This window comes from Ruditapes philippinarum, unplaced genomic scaffold (assembly GCF_026571515.1).
Source record: "Ruditapes philippinarum isolate M1 unplaced genomic scaffold, ASM2657151v2 ctg5340_1_1_1_1, whole genome shotgun sequence".
NCBI classification, from domain to species: domain Eukaryota; kingdom Metazoa; phylum Mollusca; class Bivalvia; order Venerida; family Veneridae; genus Ruditapes; species Ruditapes philippinarum.
Window position 1 is genome coordinate 135,184 of NW_026857487.1, and position 17,007 is coordinate 152,190.

Consider the following 17,007-nt stretch of genomic DNA (forward strand, 5'->3'; position numbering starts at 1 on the left):
AATATTTGCAGTACATATTTTACATATTCTTTGATGTTTGAAACTTTTTTATTAGCATAATGATATACATATAGACCTTTTTACGACGCGGTCCGTTGCTATGAAAAATAGACCGGAATTAGAATTTTCTAGCGCATGCATCGCCCTACATAGAAATAAACTACAAGTTCATAGACAATTCCGAGTTAGTTCAAGGTAAACGGTAGAAAATTATATAAAATAGCTTATAACAAATATAGAAAAGATGATTTTATAGCTTTGTGGGGAAGAATGCCATAAAAGGCATGGAAAAGATACTTGTTTAAGAATTTACGATCACGGACCTGACACTGAGATCATTTTTTAAAGCTGCATGCCTCCAGATGTGTCAAAATGTTTCAATAAAATCAAACTTGAGAAATATGTTCTACGATTTTAGAAAAAGTAAAATGATTCAAGATTCAAGTCATAGTTTACATGTTATGTGCGGTTAATGAGTGATTTTTAAATATTTACAACTATATTTCTACTGCGTTACTTACGCAGTAAGGGCTATTTATGCATTTGTTGACATCTTTTTGGTAATTAACGTGGGTAACAAGTGCCATTGATAATGTGCAAATTGCTTCCTTTGGGTTATTTCACAACATTTTACATTCAAATACATTTTCAAAATGTTTATGAAAATTAGCGTAAATCTGGAGGCGTGCTGCTTTAAAGAAGATGTGGAAATATATCTATTAGCAAATGAAAAGTCAACATATTTACGGTTGAAATAGTTAATATAAAACCAAAAGAAATTTTACAACATGAAATCGAGATTAATTATCATTCTGAAAAAATATCAGAACAGTTGATAATGCATTTTTAGTGTTCAATATACCTGATTATATTCTTTATCCGATTTGCCTGTGATGCAAACAGATAAATTTAAGTCACATAAATAGATTTTAAATATTTTTTCTTTTCAAAATCTTGAGAAGTTAAGATGAGTTGTTTGTAAGAGACACACATTTTATCCGCTTCTTCGTAATACATGTTATTTTTAATAATGCAAGTCACACAATTTTTCTCTTCTCAAAATCCATAAACATTGATCGGTATATATTTAAAAGTTACATAAATTACCATTTTAATGAGCGTAACTGATTAACTATATCATGGTATTTACACGTCCTGGTTGAATGAACAACCGTTCGCGTGCCAACCTGTTTGACAGTTGCCGTTATTCAATGGAAGTGTACAATACAAATTGTGTAATATTATGTAATATAAGGGTAATAAAATTTTATCTTTACCACCCTGCTGTTTCAATTTAAATTACTGATTGAAAAGTCGTCTAATGATACCTTAAATAAACGATATATGTGTGCCCCTTTGACCATTAAATTATTCGTCCCGCACATTTTCGTAGATCTGTTAAAAAATAAATCCACGTTTTCAGTACTAACCACCTTAAGTCATTCCAAAATTAATATTTTTTGGGTGACGTAACATGAAATCGCATCTATTAAGCCTTAAAGTATGTTAAACTGTAGACATCGTTATTGCATTTTTGCCCTACGCAGAATGCGCATGTGCGAAATGTAACATTCGTTGTTATGGAAAATCGTATTGAAAAAAGATCTATATATATAATTTCACTAAATGTGGTTAACCACTTTAATCACAATATACAGGATCTTTAAAATTACCCTACTTAAGAGAACATACCTTCGCACTTTACAGCTATTTTATCATAAAAATATCCTCCTTTTGTATAGGAACAATCCGTTAAAGCTGTTTCGTTCCCATTGCAAAACAGATTCGACATCCAGGTATAATTATCATAATCCTTAACAGAAGCATCGAATATTTCGGAAACACCCCTGTATAATATATTATATACAGATTAAAATAAAGTAAAATACAGAATAGCTAAATACTATAAATTTACATGTTTGTTCAATGTGTTAATTAGATTGTGATTCTTAATAAAAACGTTCATCTACTGATTAACAATTCATTGATGCTATATTATCTTCATGTAAATACTTACACATATCCTAGGATTTTACAAACAACACTGCCAACAGTTTTTTCTTGAGACGTATTTCTCTGGCCTTCCATAATAATTGATCCCCAACGACTACCAATCTGTACCTGTACTTCGCCTTCGTTTGGATTTTGTCCATTAACTAATTGCATTGATGTGATATTAAAATCTAAGAAATAATAAAACGGTTAAATGTGATTGACGTTTACTACGGATAATTACATTATTTCGACAACATGAACAATAAAACATATATCCTAGTACTTTGAACCCCAACCCCCCCCCAAAAAAAAGAAAAAAAAAATAAACAACACCAAACAAAAACAAACAATTACGCTAGAATATTATAAATTTAAAATGGATATATGTGATCAGTGTTATAAAATTTCTAATATCTATTTACATGCGACGGTTGATTTCTAATTCTTAAATCGTATTTTTAACGTATAAATTTTATTATTAGCTTTACTATATATGAAACAATTGCAACATTTGTGTGTATGTTTCATAAATTTTGGGTATAAACAATCGTTTTGCTTTTGTGGATTGTTAGCTGAATGTTATTATTTATTTGATAACATTAATAAAATTGAAAAAAAAAATCTTAAAGATGATATCATAGATTGTTTAAGGTTTCTTTATTCCTGAAAAAGAGCCCTTTCTAATAACCTAGCTTTAGTTTATAAAAATGTTCATAAAAATGTCCATTACTCGTTAACCATACGGTAAACTTTGTTTGAATGTTGCGTACATGTGTCCATCAAGGCATATAAGTAACCTATGTTGTAAATTTTACAGACAGATTTATTGTTAAAAATACGTAATTTCGCTGTTGACGATAGCGGCGTTTTCACGTCAAAGTAACGCTGTTATTGTGTAGAACAATGCTGCAGAAGTATAGCTGATATATGTACTGTCCGTTAGTTACGTGGAATTTTATCGTAGAAATGTTAGAAATAGATCTAAACCGATTTTTTTTCACAAGACACTTTCGAATCGGACTCGGTAATTTTCATTCAAATATATCAATACATAAAAGTTACTTTCATTTAACTAACATCAAGAAACATACATATCCGTGAGTCAACGTCATTCATAAGTCAAATGAGCATCGCACTTTCTCAACGCAATCGCGTTTACTGCGTACACATTTCTCATATAATCTGATGTCTATACACCCAAATGTTGACCGTCGTAATGCAACACTCAAAGGATAATGTCCGAATAGTGTCGGTGGCGCGGCGTAAATGATGTTTTTTTAACTAAAAATTGTAGGAAAATGGAGCCTGGAAACAAGCAAGACATGAGTTACTATGATTATGAGATTTTAAAGAGCGTTTATAGAGAATGTTATTGGGTCTTTACACAATGTATACATATTACGTTAATACAGAATAACGGTAAATATAAAGAGAAGATATTAGAAAAAATATACTAACTGCAAAATTCCTCAAATTTATCTAAAAGCCCCCGTATATGTTAGCTAACAAAAAATCAACAAGATCTGAGATATTATTTTCATTACAATTATTGTTTTCTTTGTTTCATTATAATATTTATCTTTTTTAAGAATAGAAAATAGTTTTTCGCCTGACATATAAATTAATTTATAGAGTTTCCGGAATATCAATGAAAAAATAAATGAATTCAATTATTATTAGACTTACCAAAACAATAAAGCCAGGTTCTAACAGACAAAATATGCCTTTTCCATATATTAAATATTGGCGCAAATCCAAATCTTAAAGGTCCTACGCACTGCATGATGTCTGTTTCCGAACCATTGCATGACAAATTTCCGAACCAACCTCCTACGCCAATTGACTCTATAAAGTCACGAAAGTGGTACGCCGAACTAAAACCTACATTTCTAATGTAAAATTTTTTTTCTCTCATTTCACAGAATCTATTACAGTGAAAAGTGTTGGTTTTTACCATCATGCGTTAACTAAATACAAAGCGCTGACGGAACGTCGGTGGTTCTATTCAGGTGCCCGTTTGTGCCTGAAATAATGCACCAGTAAAGCGGGAACGTCGCCATATGACCTATATTGTGTCGGTGTGACGTAAAACCCCAGTCAAACAAACTAAATATAGAGAAATGTGGACATTTTTAAGTTTGTCTAACACAACTAAATTCAGATAAACATAAAAATAATTCAATACAATTCACTTCCGATTCCCATTATTATAAGATATTATTTGTATGAACGTTAAATAATAATAAAAAACAGGTTATAAACGGCAACATTCAACAGGCCGACGATCTATTCATAAATGCTCATGAAATACTTAACTTAATGTTTATATTTGCTTTGATTTCAGGAGTAATCATTCATGTTTAAATAAAAAAACAAACAAACAAACCGAAAACCAAACGTTTCACAAAGAGAGTTTGCAGTTACGTCATTGAATCCACTGAATCCATTTTCGTAATAAATGAAAAATCCCCAAGAACCGTTGTAAAATATCTCAACAAAACCTTCATCGTTATACCGGTTCCATGTAATCAATCTAACAGCTGAATAAGATTAAAACTTTTAAGGTTTTTGTATTTAAACAATCTTACAGTAAGTTTGTTAATGCTAAAAAATCTGATATTTTCCATAGTGGACATTATGTTTGTGCTGTCATATAATCGATCAAACACTAGATATAACAATCACCAATCATGCCTTTTAAGAATATTTGAAATGTCTTGTGTACATGTATATTGTGTGTATATATATATTATATATATATATATATATATATATTATATATATATATATATATATATATATATATATATATAATATATATATATATATATATTATATATATATATATATATATATATATATATATATATGTGTGTGTGTATATGTATAACACAAAAAATACAAATAAATTTCTACCACAAAAAAAACCATGTCCATTCACTTGAAAAATATGCTTTCATGTTTTCTACGTCAGCAAATATAAAAGTGTAATTAAAGAAATGTTTCAGCAACTGTCCAAAATATTTTTTAATGTTTTCGAATGTATAACTCACCTTTGCATGTTATATAAACAGCTCTTGTACAATTTTCGATGACAGCATTAGACATTGTGCACTCATTTAGAGATCTCTCGTTTCCCGTGCATGTTAGTTTATTGTTAAATAATGGTATTGAGCCGGGATCACCTTCGGTAAAAGCTACCAAACCGCTATTAACAATTAAATAATTGTTATAAGTTATATATATATTTCAGTCTCTACTTGTTTTGTTTATTTCATTCTCTATATTGTATGTAAGAAAAAACAAATTCATCAAAAATATTCAAAAATAGAAAGATAAAAGGCAAACTTTTATAACATATTTGCAAGCTTGGTTTGACTTAGCCTGTTTAAGGGCGCTAGTGTTGATTAAATGCAAGGTAACATTCGTCAGTTTAAGCTGGCTAAACATGGCTATATCTATAGAACAGTGATAATGGATCAAGGTTTTACTGCATAAACAAATATTTTAACCTAAATATTAATGTTTTTTTAGTTTAATAATGTAATAACTTGTCTTATTTTCATATGAATATAAGTATTTCTTTACACTTGTTTACAAAAATAGAAGGCAGAGCACCATATTTACTTACTTATATCGTAAATGCTTACACACCACGTCTCCTGCACTACTGTCAAAACCTTGGTAACACATTGAATATTGCGTGCCGAAAAATGCCGCTAGAAGCATGCCTGTATTTTGTGACAGTCCTCCCATCAGTCTGTAATCTATTTAGAGAAAAGTGGAAACAGCGAAGATCATCCATAACGACCAAGATGGAATCTTCGCTGCCCGGTTCATTATGTCAATTTATAGTTGGTTTTGCATGCTAATTTACTCGCTACCGCAAGGATCCCTTAGCTCCAGTTTAATAAAATTCTCAACATAAAAATACAAAATTGTGTAAAGTAAAATAAACTTATTTCCGCAGATATGTCCATACATTCCAAAGTTAGAACATAATGTGTGTTTACTTAAAAAAAGCAAGGCCATTGACAAATAAAGTGCTTTATCTTTATGTTGGGATAATGAAATTCAATAATGTCAAAATTGATTTAAAGAATATTATCTCGAACACAAATATTATCTCTTGGTGATTGACCTACAAAGATCAGAATGATAACAATAAATATTTTTAACATGATACAAATGTATTAGAATCACAAATAATCAACGAAATTTTTCTAAGGTGTAGATACAGAGTATTAGAAGTCAGCAATGCATTGAAAATGATATCATTCATCTTAGATATAGATTCAGACATAAGCATACTTGAATCATAGAAGAAAAGCAGAAATTGGTTGAAATAATTAGAAACAAAAGGGTCGTCGTTAAGATATTTAAGCTTCCAAAAATATCCCCGGAGTGCAATATAATGAAGACCGGATATATCAACTAATTATAAAGATTATAAAAATAAAAGTTTATTATATCTGTTCTTTTACACCACGGATTTATATTACTGTAATATAAATCCGTGATTACACAGATAAATAAACTCTCGAACCACCTGCTGGACAGGGTTGTTCAAAACATTGATTAAGGTAGAACACCCCTAATGGGCACTATAAGGAGCTGTAAAATTATTGACAAATAGGACAGTTATAGGCCTTAAATGTCACCCGTATGCTAAATTGAAACAAAATTTACCGTGCTGTTTATGAGTAATGGACACTTTTTAACTAAAACTTTGCCATTAGAAGGGTTATTTTTCAGAAATGAGGAAACTCTAGATAATCTATAATGTCATCATTATAAAAGAATGTTTTCCTATTGCTGATTTTTAGGAAACAAATAATGACATTCAGGTAACAAATTAAACAAGCCAAATGATTGTTTCTAAACGAAATGTTTTAATATGTATAAAAATGTAACCCTACCCCACCCACTTTAAACACTTATTTGACCATTTCCTTATGTAAAAAGCCTTATTTAAAATATCCCTAAAATTTTCCACAATGAGGGGTGTTTTCAAAGTTTGCCTAAAGTTTCTTAAATGTATCTGTTGGTCTAAAATATAAATATAAAATACTTTTACCGTGTAGTTTTTATTTTATTAAACTTTGAAAATATCTGGTATCATATTTGCCATTAAATTTGACATTATTTAGCGAATAAATACCTACAGTAATTATATAATTAAAATGAAACGTTTTTTTTTTCTTCCATTAGGGATCTATGAGATTCATAAAAAATGTTAAAAAGAAAAAAAAAGAAAGAAAAAAAGTTGCCCCTTTTGGGGTTTGAACCCACGCCCCTCAGTTTCAATACACTCGACAGTGATTCTAGCCTATTTGAATAATTTTCAAAGCGGAGAGGTAGACAACTTATCCACTAACTAGCGACCAGTTATCCATTGGATAAAAACATAACTAGATGATTGCGTATTTATTAACTGGTAAAATACAACAATGCAACAGGACCGGTTAGTGATTCTTAAAATAAATATGCCGATTTATTGTTTAAGAATCAGGAAGTCTCAAAAGAATTAATTTTTCATGTTTCGTGCTTTCATATTTTTGGAATTAAACAAAAGAGGGATTATATTCAAAATAAAAATAAGTACTGACACTTATATGTTTCATTGTCAAAGAAAGTTATGACTGTAAAAGAATCTGGAAACAAATTGATCCCTCGGAAGCATTAATCACAACAAAATTACATGAGAATTGCAGACTCGGTTTGATTGAGTCTGTACATGAGGGATAATGAATACGTGCAACATCCCTCACGCCCCCTACACAGGCTTGAGCGGTACTCAATTCTCAACACTTAATAGTGCTGTTAAACTGAATTTTCGGAGAAACGACAACAAATTCAATTGAAAAAGGGTACCAAAAAGAAATGTTTCAATTTAATCATATGCATTTCATAGGAATTCTCTAGTTTAGAAACAATAAACATATTTGTAAGAAAAAACTAATGTCAAAACAGTTTTAATGAGTTTTACTTTTATAATGATGATGGTTAACCAATGGTTAAGGGTATTTTTCGGTGGCCAAAAACTGGTTAAAGTTAATCACTGGATAACGCATTTTATCTGTAAGATAACTTTTAAGCAACAGATTTATCCAAAAGACAAATTTTAGCCAGTGGATTATGTTTTTATCCGTTGGTTGTTCAACATTGATTAGTGTCATTGCACAGACACCAACACGACGAATACTAGTACGCAGACCAATTTAGTAAAATTGTATCTACTTACCTACACAATATAGCTTGCTGCCATAATCGGGAAGCGATACATATGTATCTGTTATGTATTGGTTGTATTGGGTACGGTTAAATTCGTCAGTTTTGACACATTCATCAATACTTTGTTTATTTCCATGGCATTCTAAGTTTTGCAACCAAAAATGACTGAACGTGTTGTTTTCTTGGTAAATATTGCGGGCACCATATCCAAACAGACTACATATTATAAATATAAAAAAAACAATAGACATGTAAGTATGTATATTTTTTTGCTTCTATGTAGATTCCATTTCCATATCATCTAAAAGAAGTAATTTTAACTAAATTGGTCTTTCTAATATGTATTTGTCTCTACAACATTATACTCGTTCATTTAAACAAATATTCGTCTTGTCTTTACAAATTATCTCGCTTTAATGAATTTTCTCCGACAATATTTTTGAACCTTAAAGTTGGCAGGAAAGGGGACTTAACTTAACTTAACATTTTCGGTTGATAACCTACCGACATATAATATTCAACGGTACATGTAGCAAAACGATGTTGCCGAAAATGCCTACTCGTAAATATATCTGCTGTGTTTATATATTAAAGGAAGTTTAAATAATGTATATAATATTTACGTATTGTTTCAAATTAATAGTTGTGCAGATTACAACAACATACCTTAAGTTGAATTTTCTACATAAAAGTGAAGCTGTGGCGTCAGAAAACCGAAATTCTGGGTGTCCTATTAATCCCCACGAACCATTGTAAAATATTTCTACAAAACCCTCTGTGCCTTGTGAGTTGGTTTGCAACAGTCGAAATTCAAAGCCTAAATTATAAAATCAGCCTAAATAAATGTCTTTATCTTTATATCGTTAATATTTAAGTTAAAATAATTAGATATGTAACCCGCTGATTCTTATACATTGTTAAGTACAAAATTGAATATTCATTGTTGAGTACAATATTGAATATTCATTGTTGAGTACAATATTGAATATTCATTGTTGAGTACAATATTGAATATTCATTGTTGAGTATAATATTGAATATTCATTGTTGAGTACGATATTGAAATCTATTAAACGAGAACAAAGCTGTCAATTTTGACAGAACTTTGTTACTTTGGACTCTGAAAATGAAAACAAAGCTTTTTGACGTACAATATAGATTTGATGTGGCTTATCTGACTCTGGAAATGAAACAGAAGCTTAACTAAGATTGGATCTAATAATGCTTTCTACTGGAACATCACATGGTGTAAATACTGGAAGTTTATTGGTTACATTCTATGAGATGTAGAATAAAACAGATATTTTAAATAAGTCAAAATGTACCTTCTACAGATTCAGCATGCAAAAATAAAAATGCCACAAGAAACATCATTTTCATGATTTCCACCATCTAATCTAGATCTGAGGAAAAGCCATCTAATCTAGATCTGAGGAAAAGGAGATTGAAAATATAATTTTAATTCAGTATTTAAACAAGTATATATGTGGATGAAATCTTGAACAGTAAGGAAAATATTATATCATCATACAATCGTCGTATAGTGATATATGCATCGATACAGTTTGATATGATGTTTATGAAGCGTTCTCTTCATTCATTATAAAGTGAACAAATGAAAAAGATATGGTACGTAGTTACAGAAAGACAACAACAACAAAATTATTATTGAGTAATGTTTACTCTGAAAAGATGGTGATTAAGAAATATACATTAAATGCGAAGCCGTGTATGTAGAACTTGCAGTTTCCTTCTCCTAATGTATGAATAAGTTTTAATTACACATTTTAGATTATGTTTGAGTTTGCATTTAAAAGATGACAGTGATGAAGAATTTCGGATAGCGGATGTAAGTTCATTTAAGTCCCGTATTACAGACTACAGAAAGGAATTTTCTCAAGGCGTTGTTGTTGTGTGTAATGTTTGGATGATCTCACCATTACGTAAGTTATATCTAAGTGTATTGCCTACGGATAGTGGGACTAAAAACAAAGATAGTTTGTTATTTGACCGTAAAAAATTCTGGAAACAAAGTGATCCCTCGGAAGCATTAATCACAACAAAATAACATAAGAATTGCAGACTCGGTTTAATTGAGTCTGTACATGAGGGATAATGAATAAGTGCAACATCCCTCACGCCCCCTAGCACCGGCTTGAGCGGTACTCAATTCTCAACACTTTATAGTGCTGGCATCAATGATCCCGAAGGACCAGAAAATATAACAACACTAAGTCACAGATCTATGGATAAACTTGTTAGATTGTTGTTAAGTTTTTTGTCCCATTTAAATTTATATTTACCTTTTTTAATCACTTTCCTTTTCTATTTGAACCATTGTGGGGCGTGTAATATATTTTAATATGCTTAAAATTTGTGTTAGAAACCAAAGTAAAAATATACTACAGGTCGTTTTCCAAGGCGTTCCTGTCAAAATAGATAGGAGTTAAAGATGTCTATCACTACTATACATGATTATATTCAAGCATACTCTCTTTGTGTTCGATGATTGTTTGAATTGGACCCTTTTATCGAGAGCAACAAACGTTTGTGTAACGACCTAATGCTTCATTGCATCCTGTTTTCCTTGTGTTATGCCGCCTCTTTAAATTTGAACACGCTGCAGGACATAGTACCTATATGTTACCTAGATTTTTAGTTATTTTGATCTAACTATCAAACAATTTGATCCCCTGATTGACATAACTATGAACGTTCTGTATATGATCTTTATTAATGTCATTATTTATATAGCATGCAAATATATAATTTAAACAATGTAGAATTGAAATACTTATAACATATTTCGTCATATTCACTAACGATATTTAAGAAATCACTTTAGTGAACGCTCAACAATTAACAGATATATTGAAAATTATCCAAGATTTTATTAAACATGAGTGATTTTGAATCGCTAATAAATGGATACTTTGACAAGCTACATGTGTCTTCACATCTGTGGTACAAGACTCTACAAATACTCATATAGATAGACCAGAAAACAAGAGCGCATCATATCAAAATCATCAAAAATGCTTTGTGTGTTGATGGTGAACATACTGTTTACATGTAACGTATAACATGTGTGTAAGATTTGATATTTGAAGAAAACGTCTCTAATGTATACCAATTTAACGAGATAACTAAACAAAGTCCTCGCATATACAGGAAAGTTAGAATAATCTTTACGTTCAAATTCCCGAAGCTATATCAACAATATTCTGCTCCTAAAGTTCATCTAAACAAATTTTTGGTTACAGTGTAACTGCAACAACAACAACAACGCTTAAATTCAGGGACCTTATCATAACCCATAACAATGTCATATCTATTAAATATAGCATTAGCTTCATGTTGGATTATTCATGATTCAATGTAGACTTTGGAATTATATCAAACAACCAAAAGTAATCATGTTTACCTTAAAAAGGTCTAACAAATATGAAGTATCTCTGTATTTGACAAAAAGGCTTTCATATTAAGTCTATGTTGAACATAGTCCTGAAAGGATTAACAGCTTTTGAGAAATATTTATCACAACGATATCTAATCCTGAGCCACCAACCACAAGGAATTAAAATTATTAATAATTATAAAACAGTGGAGCGACATTCTCCGATTAAAGCAAACAAGTTTGGCTTATGAAGTAACATACCTGCTTCAGGTTTTAGCATTATATCGAAGTTTTTGAGATAGCCTTTCCATGTTTGACCTCGTTAAACATATTTTACTTTAAAGAATGTTGAGTTCTGCTTAGGCATGGACAGTACCATGCACTTTCCAGTACCGTCCATAAACAGACTCAATCAAACCGAGCCTGCAACATATGTCAATTTTGTCGTTTTATGCGATCTTAAGGGATTCTGTTTTTCGGTGTTTTTGAAGTTGTATTTAACTGACAAATGTCTGATTCATTTAACAGATGATATTCTGCTATAAATGGGCAAGTTTGGACTATCTCGGTTCATTTAATCATTATAAAATTTCAAAATTTCCGCTATCTGTATCTTTTCAACCAATGTAAGCATATTAAAATAGATAATAAAATACTTCATTGATACAATATCACATAACAATGTTAATATTCGCCATCTTTCGCGGGTTTATGGACAAAAATATACATTTCAACAACGACAAACAAGACAAAATATCGGCGAGTGCGCCTGACTTGACGAGTAGATAACGTGGCGCAATTGATAACCAGGGATTGTATACTAACAATACCTTAATAACATAGGGCTTGGAAACAAAACTGCGTCGTAGCCTACAAAATGAAAACAAACACCGCCATCTTGGAATGAAAAAGGTATGTTTTTGTTTATAATTCTTTTTGTTTGACTTTTTGAAATGACTGAAAACTAAATATATATATTAACACGCTCCACTATTTTCCGCTTCGTTCGGTATATGTTGCTTGCACAACTATTTTGTACTTGAACTTGCAACTCGAAGCGGAGCAGAATTGTGTGGATACGACGCAGTTCATATTGCTTTATCTATCGTTTTTTACATAAAATTATTTATAGACTCGTTTCAGAGTTTACAATGAACTTCAAAATATATATGCATCATTTACTAAAATTCAATTAAAAAAATATTAATTTATACGAAATGATACGACGCAGTTGAAAATAAAATATGATATGGCGCAGTTGTATAGTTGTTGCAGGCTGCATATTGGTTATGCGTTAAGAATACTAGTTACGTCCATTGGGATTTTTTTATCCATTTGACCTTGCATGCAACTGAGGTCACTCATTGGATGAAAATGGAAAATGTAATAAAAATTCTATTATGGCTGCATTTTTCGGTCGCATTTTTAGCACCTGTTTTAATCATTTACAAATTCTGAAAAAGGTGTATCAAATACATTGAAACACGTGAACGTACACCCATATGCGTGTTTAAGTATTGCCTTACAAGCTTATAAAAATGTTCCCGGGTTTTCGAAACTAATGGGAGTGGTTACTTTTTTCATATGAGCAAATTGCATGGCTTCCTTATTCCTTATAATTAACAACAATTTGCGACAATGTCGTTATTACTAATGTCTTTTACGCGCCGATTTTATTGTATTAATTTTCTTAAAAATCGATGAGAATAGATGAGCGTTATTATTTGAAACTTAAATCGGTATTTGAAAAAAGTATTTCTTCTCTCTTGATACATGATTAGGAAAACTTGTCATGTATTCTGAACATTAAAATTTTAAAATTATATTATAAATGGTTAGCTGCAAGTAAGGTATACGTTTCGTTCAGTCCTTTAATTCAATTTATGTTCAGCGCGCTGATTTTTTCGTTTTGTATTTTTATCGACGATGAGAACAGGTCTACGGAATATATTTTATGGAAATTAATTAGATATTTGCACTATAGTGTCATTTGTTTTCATTAAAAAATTTTAAATTTTCAAAATCGAGTTAGAAATAATAAAACTACAAATTATTTTGTAAAGTAGGTGTGCCTTTTGCAAAGGTATTTTACGCTTTGCACCTATGAATTTGATACAGATATATGCACGATATGATATTTCGATAGTATTGAAGAAGTTTTCCCAGCCGGGATGAGAAAATTTAGGTCTGATTATCGCATTGAATTTTCCACAGACTAGATACATGGCATCTTAACATACTAAAATGAGATTTTTTTTATAATGAAACAAAAAAAAGAAAGAAAATGACCTCAAAGAAAATTACCCCCTGTTTACATTGTAAACTTCTCTGGCACACCATTGATACACACTCTGTGAACGAAATAAAGTAAAAATGATCTTTCAATTATGCCGTGTTGGCCTTTCTTTAGGGATTCTTATTTTCTCTATTTTATCGCCACATCAGCGTTGTTTGTGCCGTGTGGAGGCTGTAAAAAGTCGCCCCGTACATTCAATCAGAGATGTTATATTTCCGATCCTTTAAGATCGTTCAGCACGACATTATTGTGATGCTTGTGGTAATTACGTTCTATCTTTTCGGCTTTTTTCTTTTTGGGATATGTGGCCTGCTTTTTAAATTTGTCTTTTGACGTCTTATTTGTGATATGCAGGCTTCATAACCTCTGTTCCCCTTTCAAAATTCATTTTATTTAGTTCTGCCCATTGTTTTCTCGTTTAGGGCAAGCGCATTATTTTACTTGTGGACCATATGCCGCTTTTCATGGAATGGAACTTACGTGTCACATTGAAGGTTCCATGATAACCGCCATATGAATACATCTGCGGATGTTTCAAAATTCAAAATTGTACCATTCATAGTAAATGTTGAATTCTGCTTAAGCCGGTGCTAAGGGGCGTGGACGGTAGTTTGCACTGAACAGTACCGTCCATGAACAGGCTCAATAAAACCGAGCCTGCAACATTTTAAATTATGCCGTGTTGGGCTTTTCTTATTTTCTCTATTTTAGAGAGTAAGGAAATATTTCATTTCAACAAGAAATTTAAATGTAATTCTCTTTATAATTGAATAAAATATTTGTAACCATAAAACTTAATGCCATTAGTTTATAAAAAACTTCTGATTTGTACAGCTAGGTTAACAAATTTTGTTTAAAAAATCAGACAGGTGTGTCCATCCGAGGCCGTGATGTTTACAAATCACTTGCACTGAACTGCTGTGAATATGAAAACCACCAGGGACTTTTAATTCTATCGTGTGGAAAACCTATCTAGCTAGTTTTAAATTGTCGATGGTTCTATGCAGGCGCAACTTTTGCCTGAAATAATGCACAAAAGCGCACCTGAGGTCCTTACCCCAAGTAAAAGCTAAAGTGTAGAGTAAAAGTTTGAAAAATACCACAAAAAGCATTAATTACCTAAAACATTCAGACCACAGTTTACTATGAGCGTAGCTATTTAAAATGAAGTTTGTGTTTCAAGTTCATAGACTTGTATATTATTTATGCAAAAAATAGGGATAATATTCAAAATACAGGAAAATGTAAGATATTATTTCAGATATTATGATAAATTAGTTTCATGTCAAACAAATAAAGCTGAGCGAAACGACGCGATTCTCAACAATGGTGTACTGTCAGTTGCATCCTGAATATTAACTTTCCTGATGTCATGAAATTCTAATATTACACATATTTCAGACTACGAGGTATTCTAATTGTAAGAATAAACGATGGGCAAGACTATCAAAATCTTAACAAGAGCCATGTTAACATGGCAATCCCCCATATAAAATATAAAATATTGTTATTCGTTTTTAACTCAATTTCTTTTACCAGATCCCTTATTTTAGAGTTGATTTCATGCTTATATTTAAGATCGTTTTTCTTTCGATTTCTAGTTTAATTCATTTTATTTTACCCACAATCATTTCATGATATTCTACAAACTAGAAGACATATTAATAAAAATATCGACTCCTAAGCTGTAAGTACTATTTCCGCTTAAGTAAGATTTTCCGTTCCGCTTGGACAAGCACTGTATCATCAGTGTTTGAATTATAAAGAATTTCTGCAATAACGCTATTGCAAATTTATGTTAGTAAAGAAAACCAGGGTCTGTCAAACAGAAGACCCTGAGCCAACACTTTTACATTTAATATACATATTTAAATTGTGAGCATATTATATTGACTGTAGATTCATTCGTAAGTTTGTGTTTACAAACTAGAGACTATATTCTAATTTTTGCGTGAATTTATAAATTAACATTGTATATGTCATGCTTAGATGTATAAACGGCGCATAGAAATACATTAATAGACATATTATATTGAAATAACGAATACTGCTTTTCTCCTATCTAAAACAATTTACTGATTTTTTTATGGTTTTTTTTTTTTAATGTAACTTCCATAACTTCGCCAAACGGCGGCGACGTTTGCGTGACCGAAGACATTTTAGCGCCAAAAAGTGGTTATTTTTAACTAAGTTTAATTTTAAGAATGTCAAAAATTCTTACAGTGCCCTCCATGAAACATCATCAGTTAACAATAGCACTAAAGCAAAGTTTTTCTTAAATAAATATAGATTCAATTATCAAATTTTCCGAAAAAATAAATCCATTAGAGTAGAGTAGAAAATAAAATAAATCTAAATCGCTAAATGTTATAGATAAAAAAATATCAAAAACAAATTGATTTTTTAATACGGAAAAAGGCATTTGTGTACAAAACTCATTCCTACCTTTACAGTTCGCCTAAGTCTGTCTGCCAATGAAATCGCACTTTTTGTTTAAATTTTGCTAAAGTGTTTTCCATACAGTGCTGTAACTTAACTGCATGTATTAAATTTATACGTTAAATGAGCCGATTTGATGGACTCCGCCTATTTACATAATGCGCATGCGTGATCATTATTTGTTACGCTTCTCGTGTTTTTATACATTAAACACGTGCTGAAAGTAGCTGTTTTATGGCTATTATTATGGAAAAGGTGTTTTGTTTAAACTTTGGGATTTTAACGTTCTTCTATGGAGAAATGGCAGGGAATTTGGTCAGAAGGATTTTAAAACATTATCTGTCATCTTTTAATATACATGCATATACAATGAATCCACAGAAACATGTTTAAATCAAGAACTTATACAAAACCTGATCAAAATCTTTCACAATAAATGGCAGTGTTTCTGACATTAGTATTGTCAACATGATAAAAAATACATGCATAATTATAATCACCTGCAGCAAAAAAAGAGAGTTAACATTATCAATATTGTAGCCATGTCATATTTGAATAAATATATATTTATAATAAAATTTAAAATCAGTTCAGAAAAAATAGTCAATGTTCCTATATCAATTTTATTTAACAGTTGTTTGGCAAA

General features: G+C 30.8%; 1 protein-coding gene across 2 annotated transcripts in view; it reads right to left on the reverse strand.

Annotated features, from left to right (window-relative positions):
• The window catches only part of LOC132749916 (fibropellin-1-like), a 131,952-nt gene extending 115,455 nt beyond the window's left edge, over nt 1-16,497 (reverse strand). The window contains exons 1-9 of one of the 2 annotated variants that reach the window (XM_060739845.1): nt 16,368-16,497; nt 9,555-9,658; nt 8,896-9,046; nt 8,240-8,445; nt 5,627-5,762; nt 5,049-5,203; nt 3,682-4,535; nt 2,018-2,183; nt 1,693-1,847 (exon numbers count right to left, since the gene is read on the reverse strand). In XM_060739845.1, coding sequence (XP_060595828.1) covers nt 1,693-1,847; nt 2,018-2,183; nt 3,682-3,955 — 595 coding nt within the window. In that variant the 5' untranslated portion in view covers nt 3,956-4,535; nt 5,049-5,203; nt 5,627-5,762; ... (2 more) ...; nt 9,555-9,658; nt 16,368-16,497. Of the gene's footprint in view, nt 1-1,692; nt 1,848-2,017; nt 2,184-3,681; nt 4,536-5,048; nt 5,204-5,626; nt 5,763-8,239; nt 8,446-8,895; nt 9,047-9,554; nt 9,659-16,367 lie in introns of those variants that run through there. The other variant, XM_060739844.1, reaches the window with a different exon arrangement.
• Nucleotides 16,498-17,007: the final 510 nt, after the last annotated feature.